The 25,247-nt window shown below is 42.4% G+C and overlaps 1 protein-coding gene across 1 annotated transcript; it reads left to right on the top strand.

Moving 5' to 3' along the window:
* The first annotated feature begins 2,125 nt into the window (after positions 1-2,125).
* On the top strand, positions 2,126-25,247 carry LOC117533483 (rho GTPase-activating protein 12-like). The gene is made up of 18 exons (XM_034197264.1): positions 2,126-2,283; positions 4,316-4,585; positions 6,423-6,623; positions 7,362-7,442; positions 14,781-14,906; positions 15,097-15,159; positions 15,605-15,675; positions 16,522-16,587; positions 17,138-17,219; positions 18,069-18,170; positions 18,642-18,740; positions 19,473-19,554; positions 19,885-20,004; positions 21,159-21,257; positions 21,438-21,515; positions 22,276-22,410; positions 23,693-23,798; positions 24,586-25,247. The coding sequence occupies exons 1-18, from the start codon at positions 2,194-2,196 to the stop codon at positions 24,758-24,760; spliced, it is 2,046 nt and encodes a 681-aa protein (XP_034053155.1). The 5' UTR covers positions 2,126-2,193; the 3' UTR covers positions 24,761-25,247.

The following is a 25,247-nucleotide window of genomic DNA, read 5'->3' as shown; positions in this document are numbered from 1 at the left end:
TTAAATTACCTAAGTTGTTTAAATGACAGTCCAAAACACAACACTTCATAATTAGTAATGGTAAATAAGAGACGTTCCTCACATTTCAGATAACACTTAACGTAACCAGCCAACAACACCTTCTATCAAGCTTGGATGTTTGTTCTTTTAACAAAATGCTCCTTGAAAGTGGTAATTACTTTCTTACTCAGTTGCTCTGGAAATTAGGATGGTTTCATTTCTATATAACAGCGGTTCCCAACCTGTGGGCCGCGGCCCCCTAGTGGTCCGAAGGCATTGTAAGTGGGCCGCCAAATAACATAACCCTTTTTTTTCATAACAATAACATATAGGAGATTACATTCTCATCTCAGACAAAAACACACTTCAACATTTCAACATTTCAACATTTCACAAACAAAAATAGGTTGACAACCAAAAACCACCAAAAACACAACATGGCAAGCATTTTGTTCCTTTAATCCCACTCTTCGTTAGAGATCATTATTTCCCATTTCATGGCGTGTTGAGCCAATCATTTTTTCAAAAAGAAATTGTATTTTGAATCTACTCTTCAAACACCTTAAATTAGGATTACTCCTTGATTGACTTTTAAAAATATGTATTTTAACCAGAAGAATAGTTGTATTTATTAATTGTGTGCGGTCTTCATCTAAAAGCTCAAATAAAATATGAAAGAGTGTAAATGTAAATTCAATGTTTGCTGCCAAATAATTTGCAAAACATTCTGATTTGTGTGGAAACATTTTCATTATTAAGATTTTTTTCCTTTCTCTTTCTCGATCCTCCTTAGCAACGGTCATTATAGTCCTTAGCAACGGTCATTACAGTCCTTGACAGCGGTCTGTACTACTGGATTTACAACGTGTCACATGTTCTGAATTAACCAATCAGACCTTTATTTAGCCTCCGTATTGTTTATGGTTGAATGTGTGCTGCAAAATAGTTTTTGATTCTTAAGTGGGCCCTGAGTTGAAAGCGGTTGGGAACCGCTGCTATATAACAACCTAACATTACTTACACAGAAAAAACATCTTCATTTTCCAAACCGTGAAGTAACTCCCTCCACGTCCCAGCTCTAAGAACATGATAACACTTGTTCACCTGGACTAAAGCACAGTGTACTTCTAAAGATAGCCGCTCCTGTGATGTTAGAGGTCATCCAAGTACCGTGGTACGGAGCTTTGAGAGCTGCGTATTGATTATGTGCTCAGTGTGCTCTCAGCAGATGTCCAGCAGCTGCTCACAAACACTCTGCCGCTGTAATGGAGTCCAGAAGACACCCTGTGCATTTGTAATGAGCCTCGCTGGACCGTACAGTCTTCAGTTGCATAATGAGGGACTTTAGTGAGATAGCATAGCAGTGCTGCCGTCACTGGAAGACCTTTTAGTGGTACTTATGCCAAGGCTGTGCGTGATAATACAAACGTGTGGCCTATACATAAGGGTAAGTGAAATATATTTAAACATTTCCAATATCTGACAATATGTCTTCTTCTGGAAATTGCTCTTGATTTGCAATTTGAGGATGTATGTAATTTATATATATTTTTTTAATTCTTTATTTGGAGTCACATATTATTCACATTACAGTAAACACAATTACCATCAGTGCTATCTATACAGTGATCCATCACCAAACGAAAACAAAACAACCGAATAAAAAGTCATTTATTTAATCGCCACAAACACAGTTTTCTTATTTAGATCCAGCTGTGTCTGTACTTCATGTAATTCCTAACCCTGCGATGTAACTAAGTATGTGAAGTATTGTACCTTTACCTAAGTAATTTCTTTACTGACACTTTCAATACAACTCTAAGGTACATTTTCAAATTTGTATTTTCTAAGAGTTTATCAAATATGATGCTTTGTTATTAAATAAACTAGCCATCAGGTGCTTAAAATATATTGGACAGTATAAAAGTATCGAGGTAACACATGTGTTTTCTTTACAGTACACTACTAGGAAAGTGTTAAAGGCAGTTTTCTACCACATGATTTCAGATAGCAGGAAAGTGTGGTTTTGTGGCCACCACTGAAGTGCGATACTACCCAACTGGCTTTCTAACGGCCGATTGACTCCCAGGACTTCCCCTTTGTCAATCCAGACACTAAATCACATGTTCACTCAGCATTAGGCAGGAAGACAACACTGAGCACGGCATGCAGGAGAAGTATTGAGCAGGGACGATGGCAATAATCCGGTTGAGGAGAAGCTTTTTACGGGCCATCTTACTTCATGAAGAAGATGATGTGTTTACTAGTTGCTCACCACCAGAGGTAATATCTCTACTTGTTTAATTATTGAGATTATCTTTAAAGCTGCGACTTGCTTCACAGTGTACAGATTTGCACAATAGTGTTGCAGAGTGTTTCTGGTAAAAGCAGTCTGTTTGCTAAATGGCTTCACGGTTAAACTTGCAAAGAAAGTTTCCCGGTTTTGTCGCTGACTTTCTTTCAAATGCCGTCTTCTTGTGTTTTTTCAAGTTTAATTAAGACACTGGTGAAGTATGTCACATATTCCTTCTTTGCATATTCATTGGGCTGCACTTTTTTTTTTTTAAATGTTATCAAATTGCAAATAAGGACTCAGAGCGGAGCTGCAGAGAAACCGGGTTTTCTTGCAGTATTCTAATTAAAGCTCCTTGTTTGGTACAGAAAAAACGACACCAATATCATTTGATATATTTCTAAAGATGATGAAAAAACCGTAATAATGATCACATCGTAATTGCAACACCGGTCAAAATGATCGTGTTTTGTTTTTTTCAAATCGTGCAGCTGTAGATTTGATGGGAATAATCTGAAAATATGCTTATTTTGCATAATTTAAAATACTGGTATATCAGTTCAGTATCATTCCCTATTTCCCCTCCCTCTAGTACATCACATCATGATCATTCTAGTATGTTAATCAATTATATGATAAAATGACCATCCCTCTTATATCGGAATTATGATATCAGTCATAATAATTGCATTTCTTGCCGAGGAATGCAGCCCCGTATTTCCACACTTTCCACCTTTATTCAGCGGTTGTTGTGATGCTGTTTCTAGCAGCGAACGTCTTCATGGAGTGCGCTGATTATAGGATTCTCCGGTGCACCTCCAGCTGTTTGCTCGCCTCCTGCATATTTCATCCCTATTGATCCCCGTGTAATAAAAACATCACAGAGCCGGTGTTAGGAGCCTCGGGGCTCTGTGCCCTGCCGCTACGCAGAGAGGCAGCATGAAGTAATCATGACGAGCAGCGGCCCGTTGACTGCATCCGTCTCACGTCAGGGTTTCTGAAGAAGGATGCTCCGTCATTACAGGCGGCTGGATTTACTACGGCTGCTGCTCCACTGGATGCAGGAACCTTTAAATCATAGTATTTCAATTCATACCCACATGCTCCATCCGTCAGCGGCCAACGTTACAGCGTGGTCTCCTATTTTACGGCAGGGGCTCAGTCAGTAGGGGCTTGGACTGTGAGCCGTAGGGTCGCCGGTTCAAGTCCCCGACCAGACCTACATTTGGAGTGTGGACTTCTACTTGGAGAGGTCCCAGTTCACCTCCTGCCCTGCCGTGGTGCCCTTGAGCAAGGCACCGGACAACTCCCTTCCCCCCTCACTCCCAGCGTCCGGGCTTAGCCTGGACAAACCGTCCTGCTAAAGCCTCTTGATATTCAGTTTCACTTCCTTTTTTCTACCTGACTTCGTGTCACTCTGTTATACAACACTTCCTTCCCTCTCCTCGTCCGCATCCCCTTCATTCAACGCTCTGCTCATCGGTGGTCGACAGTGCTTATGTCAGCTTTAAATACATATCGTTTTCTGGCATTCAACCCATTTCCTTTTAGGATTCAACGCCACTCAATACTGCAAATTATAGGAGATTGATTGAAGTGTGTGATGCCTGGTTTTTAAAGTGTCACTACCAATTAACAATTAACTGCTGATGCTCCACTACCTAAGACTGTTCACTGTTTTGAAGACTTTGGTAATGTTAATACTGGCTGCTACTCCATGACCTTTATATGACCACTTGTTTTGATTCTGCTGTTACTTTCGATGCATATTGTAAACATGTGTGCTTGCCTCTTTATTTAATGTTATTCTACTCACTTACGTTTGCTTTCTATCTGTACTGCCCTTGTGCTGTATCAATGTAAACGTCCCGCTGTGGTTGGAAAAAGTGTTTCTCTCTCTGATGTGCAGCTGTTGAACCACACTCTGAACGCTGTGCATTTCGCTCTCTATCGAGGAACTTTCCCCTGATGATATAACAGACTGGAATCCACTCACAGCTCCACTTCCTTGTCTCTCTTCAGACGGTGTCGTCGTCAGGCCACGGCCGCTCCGAGTCTCCGGTCTACACCAACCTGCAGGAGCTGAAGATCACCCAGAGCAGCCTCCCCCCCGCCCCCTCCAGCTCCCCCCTCCACGTGCTGGGAGACTGGGAGACCTACAAGGACCAGAACGGCCGCCACTTCTACTACAACCGCTCCACCCAGGAGAGGACCTGGAAGCCCCCCCGAGCCAGAGAGCCGAGCACCGGGAGCTCCAGAGGAGAGAGCCTGAGCGCCGGAGAGAGCTCCGAGGTACACACACACACACACACACACAATACAAAGGGGCTTTATTGGCATGACCACATTTTAAACATAGTATTGCCAAAGCATTCCGCACAAGGCGTTAAAACAGAACCAAACTAAAATCAACACTAAACATACATGTCCACAATACATGTGGCACAACGGCATCACACGAAACATACTGTATATGCCGTATACACACACACACACACACACACACACACACACACACACACACACACACACACACACACACACACACACACACACAGACATTACTTACAACTGTCTGAACTACACTCATTATCCTAAGTTATCAAGTGGTAGTTGCAAAGGCGGTCAGATAAATCAAAAAGGTCACTATTGCTGGTAAGTTTCATTACACGACAGCAAATCAATTATTCTTTAATAAACAGTTCACACAACGAGTGTTTCCATTAAAGAATTGGAGAAAACAAGTTGAAATAACTCATATCTGAGGTCAGGTGAGTTAAAGTGAGCGATAAGCGTTAAGTAGAAAACCAACAGGCCTTTGAAGCTGTTCCAATATTTGCATTTACTCCTTTAATCATTAAATTCATGGCCAAAGATTATTTATCAAAACTCTCACGGTGTGAATATTTGTGAAAGCAACAATAATGAATATCGTCTCAATATTAAGGTTTATTGTCAGTTATTCAGATATACTGATTTGATCCTCCATATCTCCCGGCCCTAGTGGGAGCTTATAATGATGCCGGTATTCAAACGATAAGATAACAAGAGTTTTAACAAAAGCTCAAGAGATTAAATGTAGTTTTTACAGATAACACACAGGTACCCCTCATTTCTTGTGTGCAAACACCAACAGTAGAGGATGCAGGAATGTCAGTAATGTGGAGATAACGAGTGCAAAGCTCTTGTAACCTTGTCATCTCACACACGTTGAACACCTGGGAGTCCCTGCAGAAAGCAGCTGGGGCTCACCTGTGTGACTCAGACCCCTCCTGTCCGACTGAAGCTTCATAACAAAGGTGTTTGACTAAAAGTTTGGCTCTTAACCTTAATTATAAAGTCAAACTTAATTCTTAGATTGAATCCGTTCATTTTCCAACCCCTTAATTAAATGACCAAAGATGTTGTCACTCTAAACTCAAACAGGTTCTCACAAGTATAGAATTACAAGAACTCACACACACACACACACTTGATTATATTGACTTGCAGCATGAGTCAAAGAGTAATGTGCCAACACTTCTGGTTCTATGATTCTTTGTGCTCTCCATGGTAACGTCTCTTATGTGACTGCCTTGTGATGAACAACACAGTTGGCAGTGTGGAGGCAATGAAGCGTTTGCAAATTGCTCGGCGCTGACAGGTTGTTAGAGGTGACAAAATACTAAAAAGGAAATTAAAGGTGTTTTGGTCTGTTTGACAAAAAGCTTGATTCCACACCAGAATAATAAACAGTGCAGAAATAATCACATTTTAGATTGATTTGATGACCAGTGAATGGTTTCTTTGATGAACTCCCACACAAACACACACCTTGTCCTGACAGATTAGCCTGAATCCTCTGGGAGTCACCTCTGATTTAGAGTTAATTAGATGAACCACACTGCCCCCTACAGGCAGAAAGCCGCCTCTGTTCCTTTAACACTGTCATACAAACCACATCAGATCTGCACCACGTGTCAAAAATGAAGCCTGCACATTTTAGCTTGTTTTTTCTGATTCTCTGTGCTCTAATGAAGTGGTGGTGGGGGGGGGGGGGGGGTTCTGATGATTTGTGGGTGCTTGGCTGTCCTCTCTCCTCTGTGCCTCCCTGGTGAAGACTTCTCTCCTCTCTCTGCACTGACGGTAGACCACTCCCCTCTCGCTCTCGCCGTCTTTCCTTCCCTTCCTGTCGCTCTCCATCGGTCGGCTGCAGCCTCTGTCATCGGAGGACTTCAGTACCTACTCTAGCCAATCAGACAGTCAGTATGGCTCGCCGCCGCGTGGTTGGTCGGAGGAGATGGACGAGCACGGCCACACGCTGTATGTCAGCGACCATACCAACGAGAAGGTACCGTCGTCTCTCTGCTGTCTCTTCATGTGGTGATCTCTCTCTGGGAGTGGAGGCGGGTTCTGGTTCATTAACAGTCACATGTCCTCATATTTTATAACGAGAATGAATACAACTACAAGAGAAAGGGTTAATACAACAAACTGCTTTCTGCTATTTTCCCTAATCAGTGGTGGAAAGTACTGCACTGAAAGTCCTTGTACTTTACCTGAGTATTTTCACTTCCACTCAAAGCCAATATTGCACTTTATAATCCTCTACTTTGATCTGATAGTTTTTATGATTTAGCAGATTAAGATTATTAGCTTCTACAAAACAACTAATAACTAAACATGGACATATTACTATAGGTTAATAAAAATACGCAAAATGAGTACTTTTGGTCCTTTAAGTTTATTTTCCTCATAGTTTTGCACTTTTACTAAAGTAACATGGTAATTCTAGGACTTGTACTTGTACCTGTATTTTCCAAATGTTGTATTGTTCTTTTTACACAAGTATAAGATCTGAGTTCTACAATCAAAGCCATTTTTTTTCATTATCCAGAAATACTTTAAATCACAGCTGCAGATCCACAAAAAGCTTAATTATTAAGAAAAGTGGAGAATGAAAGCATAACGATCTATTTGCAGTATTTGAAATGATGAAAACAGTTTGTGAGTAGGTCAGATAATTCTGCATAAGCAGTTCAGAACTTACCCGAATGTTTTGTGTTTCCTCCGTCTGTGTTCACCTCAGTGGTTAAAACACGTGGATGAGCAGGGCCGACCGTATTACTACAGTGCCGACGGGTCGCGGTCAGAATGGGAGCTGCCGAAGGTAAGACTCTGTCACAATCATTACAAATTATTAAACGTTAGTCCCGGCCTGAAAATAGTTTTCTACAGACTTTACAAAATGTATCTGTTTTATACCTGTCACCTATTGTGCAAAATCCTCTTCTTCATGTCTCTTCTTCATCAACATGTGTCCCCTCTTCTTCATGTCTCTTCTACATCAACATGTGTCCCCTCTTCTTCATGTCCCCTCTACATCAACATGTGTCCTCTTCTTCATGTCTCTTCTACATCAACATGTGTCCCCTCTTCTTCATGTCTCTTCTACATCAACATGTGTCCCCTCTTCTTCATGTCTCTTCTACATCAACATGTGTCCCCTCTTCTTCATGTCTCTTCTACATCAACATGTGTCCCCTCTTCTTCATGTCTCTTCTACATCAACATGTGTCCCCTCTTCTTCATGCCCCTCTACATCAACATGTGTCCCCTCTTCTCATGTCTCTTCTACATCAACATGTGTCCCCTCTTCTTCATGTCTCTTCTACATCAACATGTGTCCCCTCTTCTTCATGTCTCTTCTACAATCACACGTGTCCCCTCTTCTTCATGTCTCTTCTACATCAACACGTGTCCCCTCTTCTTCATATCTCTTCTACATCAACATGTGTCCCCCTCTTCTTCATGTCTCTTCTACATCAAACATGTGTCCCCTCTTCTTCATGTCTCTTCTACATCAACATGTGTCCCCTCTTCTTCATGTCTCTTCTACATCAACATGTGTCCCCTCGTTCTTCATGCCCCTCTACATCAACATGTGTCCCCCTCTTCTTCATGTCTCTTCTACATCAACACGTGGTAGCCCATCTTCTTCATGTCTCTTCTACATCAACATGTGTCCCCTCTTCTTCATGTCTCTTCTACATCAACATGTGTCCCCTCTTCTTCATGTCTCTTCTACATCAACATGTGTCCCCTCTTCTTCATGTCTCTTCTACATCAACATGTGTCCCCCTCTTCTCTCACGTGTCTCTTCTACATCAACATGTGTCCCCCTCTCTTCATGTCTCTTCTACATCAACATGGTGTCCCCTCTTCTTCATGTCTCTTCTACATCAACATGTGTCCCTCTTCGTCATGTCTCTTCTACATCAACAGTGCCCCTCTCTTGCAATGCCCCCTCTACATCAACATGTGTCCCCTCTTCTTCATGGTCTCCTTCTACATCAACATGTGTCCCCTCTTCTTCATGTCTCTTCTACATCAACATGTGTCCCCTCTTCTTCATGTCTCTTCTACATCAACACGTGTCCCCTCTTCTTCATGTCTCTTCTACATCAAACATGTGTCCCCTCTGTCGTCATGTCTCTTTACATCAACATGTGTCCCCTCTTCTTCATGTCTCTTCTACAATCAACATGTGTCCCTCTTCTCCATGTCTCTTCTTCATCAACATGTGTCCCCTCTTCTTCATGTCTCTTCTACATCACATGTGTCCCCTCTTCTTCATGTCTCTTCGTACATCAACATGTGTCCCCTCTTCTTCATGTCTCTTCTACATCAACATGTGTCCCCTCTTCTTCATGTCTCTTCTACATCAACATGTGTCCCCTCTTCTTCATGTCTCTTCTTAATCAACATGTGTCCCCTCTTCTTCATGTCTCTTCTTCATCAACATGTGTCCCCTCTTCTTCATGTCTCTCTTCATCAACATGTGTCCCCTCTTCTTCATGTCTCTCTACATCAACATGTGTCCCCTCTTCTTCACACGTCTCTTCTACATCAACATGTGTCCCCTCTTCTTCACGTCTCTTCTACATCAACATGTGTCCCCTCTTCTTCATGTGTCTTCTACATCAACATGTGTCCCCTCTTCTTCATGTCTCTTCTACCTCAACATGTGTCCCCTCTTCTTCATGTCTCTTCTACATCAACATGTGTCCCCTCTTCTTCATGTCTCTTCTTCATCAACATGTGTCCCCTCTTCTTCATGTCTCTTCTACTCAACATGTGTCCCCTCTTTTCATGTTCTTCTACATCAACATGTGTCCCCTCTTCTTCATGTCTCTTCTACATCAACATGTGTCCCCTCTTCTTCATGTCTCTTCTACATCAACATGTGTCCCTCTTCTTCATGTCTCTCTACATCAACATGTGTCCCCTCTTCTTCATGTCTCTTCTACATCAACATGTGTCCCCTCTTCTTCATGTCTCTTCTACATCAACATGTGTCCCCTCTTCTTCATGTCTCTTCTACATCAACATGTGTCCCCTCTTCTACAGTCAACATGTGTCCCCTCTTCTTCATGTCTCTTCTACAGTCAACATGTGTCCCCTCTTCATTCATGTCCTCTTCTACATCAACATGGTGTCCCCTCTTCTTCATGTCTCTTTCTAAATCAACATGTGTCCCCCTCTTCTCCATGTCTCCTCTACATCAACATGGTGTCCCCTCTTCTTCATGTCTCTCTACAATCAACATGGGTCTCCTCTTCTTCATGTCTCTTCTACAATCAACATGTGTCCCCCGCTGTCTTCATGTCTCTTCTACATCAACATGTGTCCCCCTCTTCTTCATGTCTCTTCTATATCAACATGTGTCCCCTCTCTTCACTGTCTCTTCTACATCAACATGTGTCCCCTCTTCTTCATGTCTCTTCTACATCAATGCTGTCCCCTCTTTTCATGTCTCTTCTACATCAACATGTGTCCCCTCTTCTTCATGTCTCTTCTATATCAACATGTGTCCCCTCTTCTTCATGTCTCTTTCTACATCAACATGTGTCCCCTCTTCTTCATGTCTCTTCTACACTCAACATGTGTCCCCTCTTCTTCATGTCTCTTCTACATCAACATGTGTCCCCTCTTCTTCATGTCTCTTCTACATCAACATGTGTCCCCTCTTCTTCATGTCTCTTCTACATCAACATGTGTCCCCTCTTCTTCATGTCTCTTCTATATCAACATGTGTCCCCTCTTCTTCATGTCTCTTCTACATCAACATGTGTCCCCTCTTCTTCATGTCTTCTTCTACATCAACATGTGTCCCCTCTTCTTCACGTCTCTTCTACATCAAAATGTGTCCCCCTCTTCTTCATGTCTCTTCTACATCAACATGTGTCCTCTTCTCATCAACATGTGTCCCCTCTTCATGTCCTCTTCTACATCAACATGTGTCCCCTCTTCTTCATGTCTCTTCTACATCAACATGTGTCCCCTCTTCTTCAGTCTCTTCTACATCAACATGTGTCCCCTCTTCTTACACGTTGTCTCTTCTACATCAACATGTGTCCCATCTTTTCACTGTCTCTTCTACATCAACATGTGTCCCCCTCTTCTCTGTCTCTCTACACTCAACATGTGTCCCCTCTTCTTCATGTCTCTTCTACATTCAACATGTTGTCCCCTCTTCTTCATGTCTCTTCTACATAAACATGTGTCCCCTCTTCTTCATGTCTCTCTACATCAACATGTGTCCCCTCTTCTTCATGTCTCTTCTACATCAACATGTGTCCCCTCTTCTCATGTCTCTTCTACATCAACATGTGTCCCCTCTTCTTCCATGTCATTCTTCTAACATCAACATGTGTCCCCTCTTCTTCCATGTCTCTTCTACATCACACAGTGTCTCCCCTCTTCTTCATGTCTCTTCTACATCAACACTGTGTCCCCTCTTCTTCATGTCTCTTCACATCAACATGTGTCCCGCTCTTCTCATGTCTCTTCTACATCAACATGTGTCCCCTCTTCTTCATGTCTCTTCTACATCAACATGTGTCCCCTCTTCTTCATGTCTCTTCTACATCAACATGTGTCCCTCTTCTTCATGTCTCATTCTACATCAACAGTGTCCCCTCTTCTTCATGTCTCTTCTACATCACACATGTGTCCCTCCTTCTTCATGTCTCTTGCCGACATCACAGTGTCCCCTTTCATGTCTCCGTCTACATCAACATGTGTCCCTCTTCTCATGTCTCTTCTACATCACATGTGTCCCCTCTTCTTCATGTCTCTCTACATCAACATGTGTCCCCTCTTCTTCATGTCTCTTCTACATCAACATGTGTCCCCTCTTCTTCATGTCTCCTCTACATCAACATGTGTCCCCTCTTCTTCATGTCTCTTCTACATCAACATGTGTCCCCTCTTCTTCATTTCTCTTCTACATCAACATGTGTCCCTCTTCTTCATGTCTCTTCTACATCAACATGTGTCCCCTCTTCTTCATGTCTCTTCTACATCAACATTGTGTCCCCTCTTCTTCAGTGTCTCTTCCTACATCAACATGTGTCCCCCTCTTCTTCATGTCTCTTCTACATCAACATGTGTCCCCTCTTCTTCATGTCTCTTCTACATCAACATGTGTCCCTCTTCTTCATGTCTCTTCTACATCAACATGTGTCCCTCTTCTTCATGTCTCTTCTACATCAACTGTGTCCACTACGTTCTTCATGTCCTCTTCTTCATCATCAAACATGGTCCCCTCTTCTTCATGTCTCTTCTACATCAACATGTGTCCCCTCTTCTCCATGTCTCCTCTACATCACCATGTGTCCCCTCTTCTTCATGTCTCTTCTACATCACCATGTGTCCCCTCTTCTTCATGTCTCTTCTACAATCAACATGTGTCCCCTCTTCTTCATGTCTCTCTACATCACCATGTCCCCCTCTTCTTCATGTCTCTTCTACATCAACATGTGTCCCCTCTTCTTCATGTCTCTTCTACATCAACATGTGTCCCCTCTTCTTCATGTCTCCTCTACATCAACATGTGTCCCCTCTTCTCATGTATCTTCTACATCAACTTGTGTCCTCTCTTCTTCATGGTCTCTTCTACCATCAACATGTGTCCCCTCTTCTTCATGTCTCTTCTACATCAACATGTGTCCCCTCTTCCAGTCTCTTCTACATCAACATGTGTCCCCTCTTCTTCATGTCTCTTCTACATCAACATGTGTCCCCTCTTCTTCATGTCTCTTCTACATCAACATGTGTCCCCTCTTCTTCATGTCTCTTCTACATCAACATGTGTCCCCTCTTCTTCATGTCTCTTCTACATCAACATGTGTCCCCTCTTCTTCATGTCTCTTCTACATCAACATGTGTCCCCTCTTCTTCATGTCTCTTCCTACATCAACATGTGTCCCCTCTTCTTCATGTCTCTTCTACATCAACATGTGTCCCCTCTTCTTCATGTCTCTTCTACATCAACATGTGTCCCCTCTTCTTCATGTCTCTTCTACATCAACATGTTGTCCCCTCTTCTTCATGTCTACTCTACGTCAACATGTGTCCCCTCTTCTTCATGCTCTCTTCTACATCAACATGTGTCCCCTCTTCTTCATGTCTCTTCTACATCAACATGTGTCCCCTCTTCTTCATGTCTCTTCTACATCAACATGTGTCCCCTCTTCTTCATGTCTCTTCTACATCAACATGTGTCCCCTCCTTCTCATGTCTCTTCTATCATCAACACATGTGTCCCCTCTTCTCATGTCTCTTCTATATCAACATGTGTCCCCTCTTCTCATGTCTCTTCTACATCAACATGTGTCCCCCTCTTCTTCATGTCTCTTCTACATCAACATGTGTCCCCTCTTCATGTCTCTTCTACATCAACATGTGTCCCCTCTTCTTCATGTCTCTTCTACATCAACATGTGTCCCCTCTTCTTCATGTCTCTTCTACATCAAACATGTGTCCCCCCTCTTCTTCATGTCTCTTCTACATCAACATGTGTCCCCTCTTCTTCATGTCTCTTCTACGTCAACATGTGTCCCCTCTTCTTCATGTCTCTTCTACGTCAACATGTGTCCCTCTTCTTCATGTCTCTTCTACATCAACATGTGTCCCCTCTTCTTCATGTCTCTTCTACATCAACATGTGTCCCCTCTTCTTCATGTCTCTTCTACATCAACATGTGTCCCCTCTTCTTCATGTCTCTTCTACATCAACATGTGTCCCCTCTTCTCCATGTCTCCTCTACATCACCATGTGTCCCCTCTTCTTCATGTCTCTTCTACATCACCATGTGTCCCCTCTTCTTCATGTCTCTTCTACATCAACATGTGTCCCCTCTTCTTCATGTCTCCTCTACATCACCATGTGTCCCCTCTTCTTCATGTCTCTTCTACATCAACATGTGTCCCCTCTTCTTCATGTCTCTTCTACATCAACATGTGTCCCCTCTTCTTCATGTCTCTTCTACATCAACATGTGTCCTCTCTCTTCATGTCTCTTCTACATCAACATGTGTCCCTCTTCTTCATGTCTCTTCTACATCAACATGTGTCCCCTCTTCATGTCTCTTCTACATCAACATGTGTCCCCTCTTCTTCATGTCTCTTCTACATCAACATGTGTCCCTCTTCTTCATGTCTCTTCTACATCAACATGTGTCCCTCTTCTTCATGTCTCTTCTACATCAACATGTGTCCCCTCTTCTTCATGTCTCTTCTATATCAACATGTGTCCCTACAGTCACATGTGTCCCCTCTTCTCCATGTCTCTTCTACATCAACACGTGTCCCTCTTCTTCATGTCATCCTTCCACATCAACATGCTGTCCCCTCTTCTCATGTCTCTTCTACATCAACATGTGTCCCCTCTCTCATGTCTCTTCTACATCAACATGTGTCCCCTCTTCTTCATGTCTCTTCTACATCAACATGTGTCCCCTCTTCTCCATGTCTCTTCTACATCAACATGTGTCCCTCTTCTTCATGTCTCTTCTACATCAACATGTGTCCCTCTCTTCTTCATGTCTCTTCTACATCAACATGTGTCCCCTCTTCTTCATGTCTCTTCTACATTCAACATGTGTCCCTCTTCTTCATGTCTCTTCTACATCAACATGTGTCCCCTCTGTGGAAAGAGACTCTGAAAGTTTCAGGAACAAAGATTCTCTCTCTTTTTGATCCATTTCTATAAAAACCTGTCTGAAAATGAGCTGATCAGATTTTGGACACTTGATGATGTCATAACGATGTGTTGTCTTGTGTAACCATTAGCCAATCAGCAACCAAGGTAACCCCCCCCTACACACCTTATCACCTGAATCTCCTCCTAGAGCACCATTGAGTTCTTTGTAACCAAATGTCTCTCAGAGGGGCGTGGGGAGGGGCTCCTTATTTTCATCTAAAGTAACAGACAGAGAATCAGCACTTTGGAAACAAGGCTGAAACAGAGGGGATTATGGGTAATGCTGCAATGATCTGTTTGGTGTTTGGAGCCAATCAGAGACAGGTTCTGTATATATCTGAGAGCTGTAATATATTGATGTAAAACAGTATAATAGGGGACCTTTAAAAAGTCCTGGTATGCATTGATTAAAAGTTAGTGATATAATAATACAGTATGATGGCCTGTTTCCCCCCTGCAGTTGAACCACTCCCTCCCCCTGCCTGGAGACGCTCCCAAGAGTCGGAGTCTGGACCGGAGAAGCGTCGAGCCCATCGTCCTCACCAAGTGGAGACACAGCACCTACGTCCAAGACCCCAACGACAAGGTCTGACCCTCTTATTCAATTTAACCTCTAGCTAAAAAGATATATCTCCAGGCAACATGTCCTCTACGGTTCTAGGTTGATAACTCCTTCCTGGACTGTTCAGATGTAGAGCTTGTATTTGATGTGTGCACTGTTGAGATGTATTATTGCGTCACCCCAGAGTCTCAGTTGTAGACTGGTTGCTTTGCAGCGGCTGATAAAAACCCGGCGTTTCCGCGCAGGCTCTGCCCGCCAACACCCGTACAAACACCAAGTCAGTAGCCTGTCAACCGACCAATCAGTGTGCTCTAATCCAAGCAGACGATCAGCGTGCATGATAATAATCACACAGCAGCAGTAATTATCCCCATCTTTATGTCAAATTGTGTTTGGACTGATTCACTGAGCTGATTTGAACAATTTCACCAAAAAACTGAATATTCAATCATCGCCCACACAGGATTTGTCTTCAAAATAAAAAATGCTGAAGATTAAGCCTAGCAGCACTGTGATAAATCCCTGCCTCCACGTCTGATTAATAATCCTCCCGTGCCTCCTGGACCTCTCTCAGGCACTCACTTTGCAGAATCATAATCTCCCTCTAATTGCCATCACACTCGTTCAGCTGTTTGTGTCTTCCTAACCTCTCATCGTCTTCTCATTAACCTTCTGTTGTTCGCCCATGTGACAGTGTGTTTTTATCCCTTTCTCTTCACCAGGACGCTCCTCTGAGCCCAAAGCCCTCCACTCCAGACTCTGACTCCTGCCCTTCGTCTCCCAAGCCCCCCTCCTCTGTTAGTACTCACCCCTCACCTCACCTCCTCTCTTGACCCTGCTGGTATCACATGTTGCAGCTTATTGCAGGGTTTCTGCACAGGTATCGAAAACCTGGAACTCAATAGAGAAAAGGATTGTGTCCCAGGATACACTCCATGCATTGTGATATGTGTTGCAGTGAGGATGTACTGCAACAACTAAATGACTCTAAGCAAGTCACTTTGAATTTGAGCCCGTGTAGATTCCCTGTTAATAAGCAAGAAAGCTGCCGGCATTACTAAACGAATGGATTAGTCAATCACCAGGACGATAATCGCTTACCTGAACCTACAAATGTTCGGGCAGCAAATGCCGTTTTCAGACCCTCAAATCTGGAGATTCTCCTCCTGTTATAAAGTGTCAAGTGAACATTTTGTGGTTTTAAACTAAAGAAAATAAAATTGTTAAATGTTGGCATTTTATAGACCAATTGATTAATCGCCTCATCTAGAAAGTAATCTGGAGATCATGAGAAGATTCCTTGGTTGCGGTGCTGATGGGTAACATGGAGGAATTGCTTGGTTTGTTTCTGGGTGTGTGATCGCTTGTGTTTCGCCAATAATCGCCCTCTTTGGTGACATCTTGGAACTAAAGGTCAGCGGTATATGCTGTTCAGCGAATAAGTGTTGAATCAAGGGTTTCTTTGGAGGTGGAATCATGTTTTTCCTTCAGGCTGAAGCGGTGGCGGGTCTTTTGTGTGGTGCTGATGGTTGTTTACAGTGACCCTCCTTATTGTCTCCCAACATTTGTTTTTGGCACCAGCTTCTCTCTCTGCCATCCTTCTCAATTGATACGTGGTCTTCATGTTTTCTCTTCTCTGCAGCCCTCTGATAAAGTGCGGCGTTCTGAATGTGACAAAGATCACCGAGCACGGCAAGAAAGTACGGTGAGTCTCCCGGACTGATGAAACTTCTACCGGTTTGGACTTTATGCCGTATACCGTAGAGTTTTAAAGGAAGCCTGTGAGGATATTAACTCGAGTCCTGTGGAGTATTTGTAAGTGTATCCCTGCACACAAGCGCACAACTCAATACTGCAGCCTCGCTTTAATGCTTGCCTCCTGATAGTGAGTTAGTATGGAAACAAATGAGAAACCAAGAGGCAAGCAGAAATGCATTGTAGTCAAAGATGTAATCCCTGATAGTTTGAGCACAATGATGATAGCGTGAATACAAACATCACTTTTGTTTATATTAAAACAACTCTTTAGGCTAACTTAAAGATATTGATTCAAAATGTTTTATTATTACGTTTAATAGTTCAAAATAAGAGAAAGAAGCTGACCAATACTTTGGTACTCGACATCATTAACCCCGTACCCATGCCATCATCGTCACTTAGGTTTGATACTGCACTCGGCTGAATAGAGAGAAGTCTCTGCAGATTTCATATGTTTGTTTTGTGTTTTTAAAGTGCTTCTGAACTCTGTGTTGCAGGAAGAACTGGACTTCCTCCTGGACGGTGCTGCAAGGATCCTCGCTGCTGTTCACCAAAAACCAAGGAGGCGGGACCAGCTGGGTGAGTGACAGCAAGCTCTGACATCTACAACACAGCCAGATACTTTCTAGAGAAATAGTGACGCGGCGACCAACACAACTGAGGCGTAAGAAAGGACGACTGTCCGATATGCGAGGATACGATGTTATTGTCAGATCAAGTCAGAAAGGTTTTTTGCATCGCAGCAGCATCAACAAGGACTAATACCAAAACAATAACATTACGATCACTGAAGACACAATACATATTTGTTACTGTAGTATTATATCACTATCATATCACCATGACTGCTCAACAGAGTTAAAGAGCTGCAAGGAACCTCTCTTGTTTTGACCTAAAAGTTGATCAGTTAGGAATCAACCTTTAAATCTACTTGTGTGTTCTTCACTATCAAAGCAGAATATAGTTCTCTCCTCTCTGAAGAGGTTTATTAGTGATGGGAATTACGGCTCTTTGAAAGGAGCCGGATCTTATGGCTCCGTTCCTTTCCGAGAGCCGTTCAAAAGAGACGTTTTTTTTAAGAGGGCGGGGCTAATAGGTTTATCTGCGATGACTGCCAGAAATCTACTTTTACTCACAGAAAAATGTGTAACTTGCTACATCTCTCAGCCAAAGTACTACTCAAGCAGCGTTATGTCCTCATCTACGGCTAATGTGCATTCAGGAAAGCAAGTTGCTTTAAAGGCGAGTGGATTTGTGGCAGGCAGTGAACCAACGATAAAAACAACGGCTCTCACCAAGTACGACTCGGTTCCCTTCGTTCGTACCAAAGAGCCGTTCAAAAGAATCGGATCGCTCGCGAACGTCACATCTCTAATGTTTATATTAACTGTGTTGTGTTTGAATCTCCTTCCTTTGCTCTCTGTTCAGTTCGGAGGCGGTCAGTCTACGCCAGAGTTCACTGTGGACCTGAGGGGGGGCTCGGTGGAGTGGGCCTCCAAGGACAAATCCAGCAAGAAGCACGTTATAGAGGTGGGGAATTTCACTCGCTTGTTGTTATGTATAATTGAAAGAATGCACTGAAAGGCCTCAGAAAAGTAGTTTCCCCTAGGCCTCTTCCCACGCACCAAGGCTGCTTTGAAGACACTTCGCCATCTAATATTCATTCCTTTATTTGTTGGTAATGACATCTAGACCTCATGCATTGTTATGATGATGAATTGATCTGAAAATAGATACGACAAAAACCTTAAGGTGAAGTTAATAAAACAACATTGTTACAACGTTATCATCCCTTTAAGTTTAAAATCTTGAAGGTGCTTCTAATGTTTCTGTTTTCAAACTGACTCTCACCTTTTATTACAACTGTTTTCAAACTAAATGCAAATGTCTTTGGGCTAGATGGTCCCACAGAAAGAACAAGAGAAAACAACAACAATAAAGACTGTTTGAAAACATATAAACGAACCCAGTTAATAATCTTTATTTCTCTGCGTGTTGCAGGTGAAGACTCGGCGGGGCACCGAGCTGCTGATGCAGTCGGATAACGACGGGCTCATGAGCGACTGGTACCGAGCGCTGCTGGACACCATCAGCACCCATGTGAGCATCTCCAACCTGTCCTAAAACGCCTCATATACTTTTATTATCTATCATATAACAATTTAAAAAATCATAATTATAATATGTAGTTTCAATCTTGTTGTAATTAACTGAAATGCAATTGATTTTGAGGACGATCATCGGTCAATGCGTGTCAATCAAATGACTGAGATGAGAGCAGGGTGACGTTTATTTAAATATGGCCTGAATGACACAACCCACCCAGAAAGACTTTCTCCACTACTATTTAAAACACTCAAGATAATTTATAGAAAGCAACTTAACTAATTATAATAATGTAAAACTGAATTGAAATAGAAATGATATTTTAAAAATAGCAAAAACAATAGACTAGTTAGTTAATGTCCCTTTCAGTCAACAGATCAAGGTTGTTGTTTTCCTGCCTTGAGAGTCCAAAGGTAGACGTTTTTAATGTGTGTGTGTGTGTGTGTGTGTGTGTGTGTGTGTGTGTGTGTGTGTGTGTGTGTGTGTGTGTGTGTGTGTGTGTGTGTGTGTGTGTGTGTGTGTGTGTGTGTGTGTGTGTGTGTGTGTGTGTGTGTGTGTGTGTGTGTGTGTGTGTGTGTGTGTGTGTGTGTGTGTGTGTGTGTGTGTGTGTGTGTGTGTGTGTGTGTGTGTGTGTGTGTGTGTGTGTGTGTGTGTGTGTGTGTGTGTGTGTGTGTGTGTGTGTGTGTGGGTGTGTTGTGTGTAGGCTTGTGGTCGGCGTCTGATGAGGAGTCTGATGAGGCCATTGAAGAGGACATGCTGGAGTTGCCCGGTGCAGAGAAAGAACAGAGAGACTCAAAGAAAGGCCGAGGTCTGTCTTCTGTTTAATGGTGTCAACACAAGTACAAACACATACCATGTTTACTCGATTGTTAAGAAAAGTACATTAAAAAGTATATATAAGGGTCAAAGAAATAAAAACATGTGAGCTTAGTAAGTAACAAAAAGCGAATGTGACAGCAGGACTTGGTGGACACATTATGCAACACTGCTTAAAGAGTCATACATCACGTGTTTTGTTGCCCTTATAAAGCGGCTGCATATCAGTTTAATTTCCTCCAAACGTCCACTGCCGTCATGGCGATCAGTGTGTTGAGACGCGTGGTGGATAACGCCCTCCTCTCCCATCTGTCCTCTGCAGCCATGAAGACGTCCAGCAGCATGGACGCCTCGGACAACAAGAAGACGAGACACAAGCTGAAGAAGTTCCTGACGCGCCGGCCCACTCTGCAGGCCGTCAGAGACAAGGGATACATCGAAGGTACCAGAGAGCCATGGGTTATCTAGGAACACAAGTCTGAGTCGTATTTATTACACAATGTATGAAGAGGGTTCAGTCTTTGGAGTCCTGGGGTGTTATGGAGTCCAAAAGGCTGCAGAAACTTTGACTTATTCTTCGTAGAAATCAATAAATGTTCATGACATTTTTAAAGAAGTATTCTATTGCTGCAGGGTTTTAGAAAAAATCTCAACTGTAAAACAAGGCAAGTTTATTTCTGTAGCACATCGAAAGGCAATCCAAAGCTTTTACTTTTGCTATACATTTAAGCAATAGCTCACGACAGGCCGTGGTATATGGCCATTATATCACAGTTAAGGGGCGTGGTTCGGCCCGACGCGAAGCATGCCGTTTGCTTTTCAGCCCAACTGTATACAGTTAAATCGACCGGACTTCTTTCTGCAGGTGTGAGCGTCCTTAACAACTGTCAATAAGTCCTTGCTGGACATTATCCCTTACATGCTTCCATCTTAAGCTTTGTTGGTTAGTTGGTTTCGTAACGGACGTAATGTAACGGTTGTAACGGTTGTAGCTTTTCTCAGACGCGGAGGGATACTGACTTGTTGTGAAAAGCAACTACAATTCTACCCGTGATATACGCTCATTATATCACGGCTAAGAACCAATCAGATTGCTTGATTTGACTTGTCCGTTTTATAAAAAACATTAAAGCATTCAGATAAAGTGCAACAGAGACACATTTAAGTACGACACTAATTAAAAAGCCAAGAGACAACAAATTACAACAAGTTAAACAAATGTAACTTGTTTTGTATACACCTTACAGACATTGGATCACCAGATGTTTTACTATCACTTGCCTCTCAGGTTTCATAAGTAAATAGTATTTAGATTTTCCTAACTTAAATCCAATTGCTTTAACCTAACAATATCCTATCTTGATATTTAATGTGTCTTCCATTGTGCCAGTTTTCCACAGGAATCAGGAAGTCAATGTTTATAGTGATAATATTATATTACATTCTTATATTTGTTGTGTGAAGTCTTAGGCTGACAGAATTCATACTGTTTGACAGAAAGTAATCTGGCACAGCTTCTAGATCAGATTAGGCAAACACTAAGCGAGGACTCTGGACTGTTGTCATGACGCTGGTTGTGTCTCTCCCTGTCTTCAGATCAGGTGTTCGGCTGCAGTCTGTCCACTTTGTGTCAAAGAGAGAACGGCTCCGTGCCAATCTTTGTCACGATGTGCATCGACCACGTGGAGGACAATGGTGGGTTTCACACATGTGCCACTTTACCTTGACCTTTGACCTCAGTTAAGGAAGTTATTTCAGTTTCAGTCATAAAGAAGGTTCATGATAACACAGGTCACATTCAGAGTGGCTTCCAAACCATATCAATAATCGAGATCACTGAACTGATTTACGGTGTCGTCCCATGATCCTTTGCAGGTCTGTGTGTAGACGGGCTGTACAGAGTCAGTGGGAACCTGGCTATCATACAGAAACTACGCTTTGCTATCAATCATGGTAAGTTTCTATTAGTTATATAGAAGAAAACACAAGGGGACAAAGTCAGGAATGAGTCATCATATTATCAAACTTTATTTATATTGCACCTTTCAAACCGAGTTAGGGCCGTAACATAAACACAAGACCTACAACCCCAAAGAAGGGTCTGCGTTTTAGCACTTTCAGTCCCTTCGTCTCAAAGTCAACCGCTTTTTGAGTCAGAAGACTGAAATATTATTATTTTTGAAGAAAAGAATGAAGAAATGAAGAATTACAATCAGACACATGCATATTAACAATAGAAAGATGTATCTGTAGAGTACACATTGTAAAAAATACGCAATACAAAAACATACAGCATCATTTAGAAAACACTATAACAGACTAACCTCCTAGGTCAACTATAAACATAGGATATATACGTTATAAAATGTGCAAGGTGTAGTGGAAAATAAGGTCATATTTGAGGGCATTATGTACAAATTGTTTAGGTTTATTGAAGTTAGATAGAAATCTGTGTGGAATTGAAGTAGTTTATTGCCTCGTGTTTACATTTTTACTTCTGCCGAAAGCATTTACGCTTCACAAGGTGGTTTTAATATGTGGAGATGATCCTGAAGAACGAAACGTGCAAGTATCATAACGTGTGTTAGCCACGTCAAACGACATCATCACTTTATCCCGATTGAAATGTCTGGTGTTGTGAGAAATGTTTCCTCACGTAAGACTTTACCTGCGTCTGTGTCCGGGTCTCTGAGTGAAGGGTTTGTGTTTGCAGATGAGAGGGTGAACCTGTCAGACTCCAAGTGGGAGGACTTCCATGTGATCACTGGAGCGTTGAAGATGTACTTCAGAGAGCTGCCGGAGCCTCTCTTCACCTACGCTCTCTTCCACGACTTCATCAGCGCAATCAGTACGTGAAACACACAGCTGCACCACAACACCATCTGCAGTCATTCACGCATGAACTCTGAAGTCAGTCTACTGTCTGTAACACCAGGAAGCCTCTCTGATGGCGCATTCCCACTGCAGGGCCTCGCACGGCTTAGTCCGGTATAGTTAGGCATTGGTAGGCCAGGCTCACTTTATGCTGCGTTTCCATTACAGTTTAGGAACTGGGGCAGTTACTATAGTAACGCAGTGTAGGCGGAGCCGTGACGTCATCTTCAATGCGAACCACAAAACCAACATCAGCCTTTAGCTGTTAGCACTCAGAGCTCACAGCTCCTCATAACTGTTCAGAAACTTGACAAAAGTTAAACCAGTACAAACCACAGACTGCCTGTGTCATGGTGAATACAGTCGCTGGTTTATTTATGTCTGTAGGCCGTTGTTGTGAGTGTGGACGGTCGGAGCATATACAACGTTAGCGTAGCCAATCTCCATTCAGAAAACACGCATTTTAAAAGGTTCTTCGCCTGCCGTCTGTCTGCAGACTTGTCAAAGCATTAATTCATGGTTTTTACTAACCGGTATCAGTATGTTGTTACTCCGGCATCATTTTGAAACGTGTATTACAATTAAATCACGGTCAAATATGTTCATCTTGTTGTAGTTGTATTATCCTTTTATTTAGAGGAATTTCTTACAGTATGGGATATTTTTGTTACAGATTCTTAAATACTTTATTGAGCATTTATTAGGTACTTTAGCTTTTGCAGGAAGATATTGAATCCTTTTTTTGCTCCAATTAAGTACACTACATCGTCATTGTTTCACTGACTAGGGTCATGTCAACAGCATATTAAGTTTCAATGTTTCATACGCTGATGTTATTCCGATTTGAACAGCTTTCTTTGGACATACAGCACTTTCAGAATATGCGTTTAAATGTTGATGTTTTCACCACATTTTGCAACACAGCCGAGCAAACATCTAGCTTTCTGGTTGTTGTAAAAAAACAGTGATAAAGGAATGGAAGCTCGTTAACTGCAAGTTGATAAGGAGGGGAAGTAAGCATCAATAGCAAGGCTGCATGTAGACTGGATTATTTTAGAAATACTCTTTTTAAATATCTTTGTAAATATCTTTGTAAACAGCGTAGTACTCATATTGTCTTTTATTGGGAATAAGTAAAACAATGTGCATATGTTGTGGATGTGGAAGTAGTCAGTGAAACAACAGAAGGAGGCATGAGACTCTTTGATGAATCCAGATGATTCACTTTGATAAATGTTGTGTTTTCTGTTGTGCAGAGAGTCCAGACTACAAGCAGCGGGTTCAGTCCATTAAAGATCTGGTCCGACAGCTTCCCGTCTGCAACCACGACACCATGCAGACTCTCTTCAAGCACCTCAGGAAGTGAGAAAAACACTCTCTTACTGCTCTATCATTTGTTTTTCCTTTTCTTCAGCTTGCTGTGTATAATGCCTACAAATCAAATCACACTTTGTATGCCTTTCTCTGGCGACATCTGCGGCCTGAGGCATAATATGTTTGAGTTGTCCGTCAGAAATAACTTGAAAGCTAACTGCTAATTAGGACAATTTCACAAATAGGATTAGATAGGCTGATTTGGTTGAGGCATACGATCGTCACTCTGTAATACTAGTATAGCGGATTTATGAGTTGATAATAATTAAAGAATATTGAGTTTTTCCTCCATATTTGTAGGCTTTTTCTCATTCTATAAATGTACACCTATATTTTCAGAAAATGACAAAATAAATCACGAATGAATGTATAAATACGTCTAAGAAATTCTGAGTTGTTTACTCTTTACTCCCCTGCCCAGGTTTGTATATTTCACCTACAACGGCCTAAATAAACCATCATACATATCTGATTATGAAAAATACGACAGCATTACGGAGCAGATTGTAAACAGTAGAGTATTTCTGAGAGAATTCTGTGTTTATTACGTATCAGCAACCACGAATACTGTGAATATTTACTTCATTATGTGACCGTCTGTTTCCTGTAGATATTTAATTGCAGTTTTACTGCACTGTTAGTGTACAGTTTTGTTATTGTGCTGCTGTGTTTATTGTATTTTTGTAACTCTGGTACAACAATTTCCTTCGGGATAAATAAAGTCTTATCTTATGTCAGGATTTATTATCAATTCCAAATGATGTGTCCTCTCCAGGGTGATCGAGCACGGCGAGGAGAACCGTATGACCACTCAGAGCGTGGCCATCGTGTACGGCCCCACGCTGCTGCGCCCCGAACAGGAGACGTGGAACATCGCGGTCCACATGGTGTACCAGAACCAGATCGTGGAGCTCATACTGCTGGAGTACGAGAACATTTTCGGCAGGTAGAGAGAGACGCTGGAGGACGAGCCTCTTGTTTTTCTCTCTCACTCTCCCAACGCAGAGCTCTTCCTAACCCAGCGTGGCCCTGCCGAACACAGCCTGGCTCGGCTCGGCTCGGCTCAGCTTCTCTTCCTCTCAAATTGTAGTCACTGGCTTTCTCCTCTCGTACAACCTCCGGACCAAAGCTACGCAAATGTGTCATAAACCAAACCATAGATGTATCGAACTAGCGACCAAGAAACAGGTTTGCACTTTTCAGTATCTCATGTTCTCCTGCAGCTGCGTTTGTGCCACTTTACTGCAATAGTTGGCGTCCAAATGTCCGACACTGGATTCCTAATACAGGGCCATAAACGCCTCGTCTACTGCACAGAGACCAAAGCATCAGTTGGCTGGAAGTAAGAAGGAGGCGTCAGTATTGGAGGTTGGAGACCGGACTGTATTGTATAACCTGTCACCACTCCTGTAAGAACCACACTGGGGAACCAAGAGA

The sequence above is a fragment of the Gymnodraco acuticeps genome, unplaced genomic scaffold (assembly GCF_902827175.1).
Source record: "Gymnodraco acuticeps unplaced genomic scaffold, fGymAcu1.1, whole genome shotgun sequence".
Taxonomy (NCBI): Eukaryota; Metazoa; Chordata; class Actinopteri; order Perciformes; family Bathydraconidae; genus Gymnodraco; species Gymnodraco acuticeps.
Note: the sequence above shows the minus strand (reverse complement) of the source record. Positions and strands in the feature narration are given on the sequence as shown.

Coding starts and splice junctions, on each gene's coding strand:
- LOC117533483 (XM_034197264.1), top strand. CDS start 2,194: ATGGCAATAATCCGGTTGAGGAGAAGCTTTTTACGGGCCATCTTACTT. Junction 15,160..15,604: donor AACACCCGTACAAACACCAA/GTCAGTAGCCTG, acceptor TCTCTTCACCAG/GACGCTCCTCTGAGCCCAAA. Junction 19,555..19,884: donor AGACTCAAAGAAAGGCCGAG/GTCTGTCTTCTG, acceptor TGTCCTCTGCAG/CCATGAAGACGTCCAGCAGC.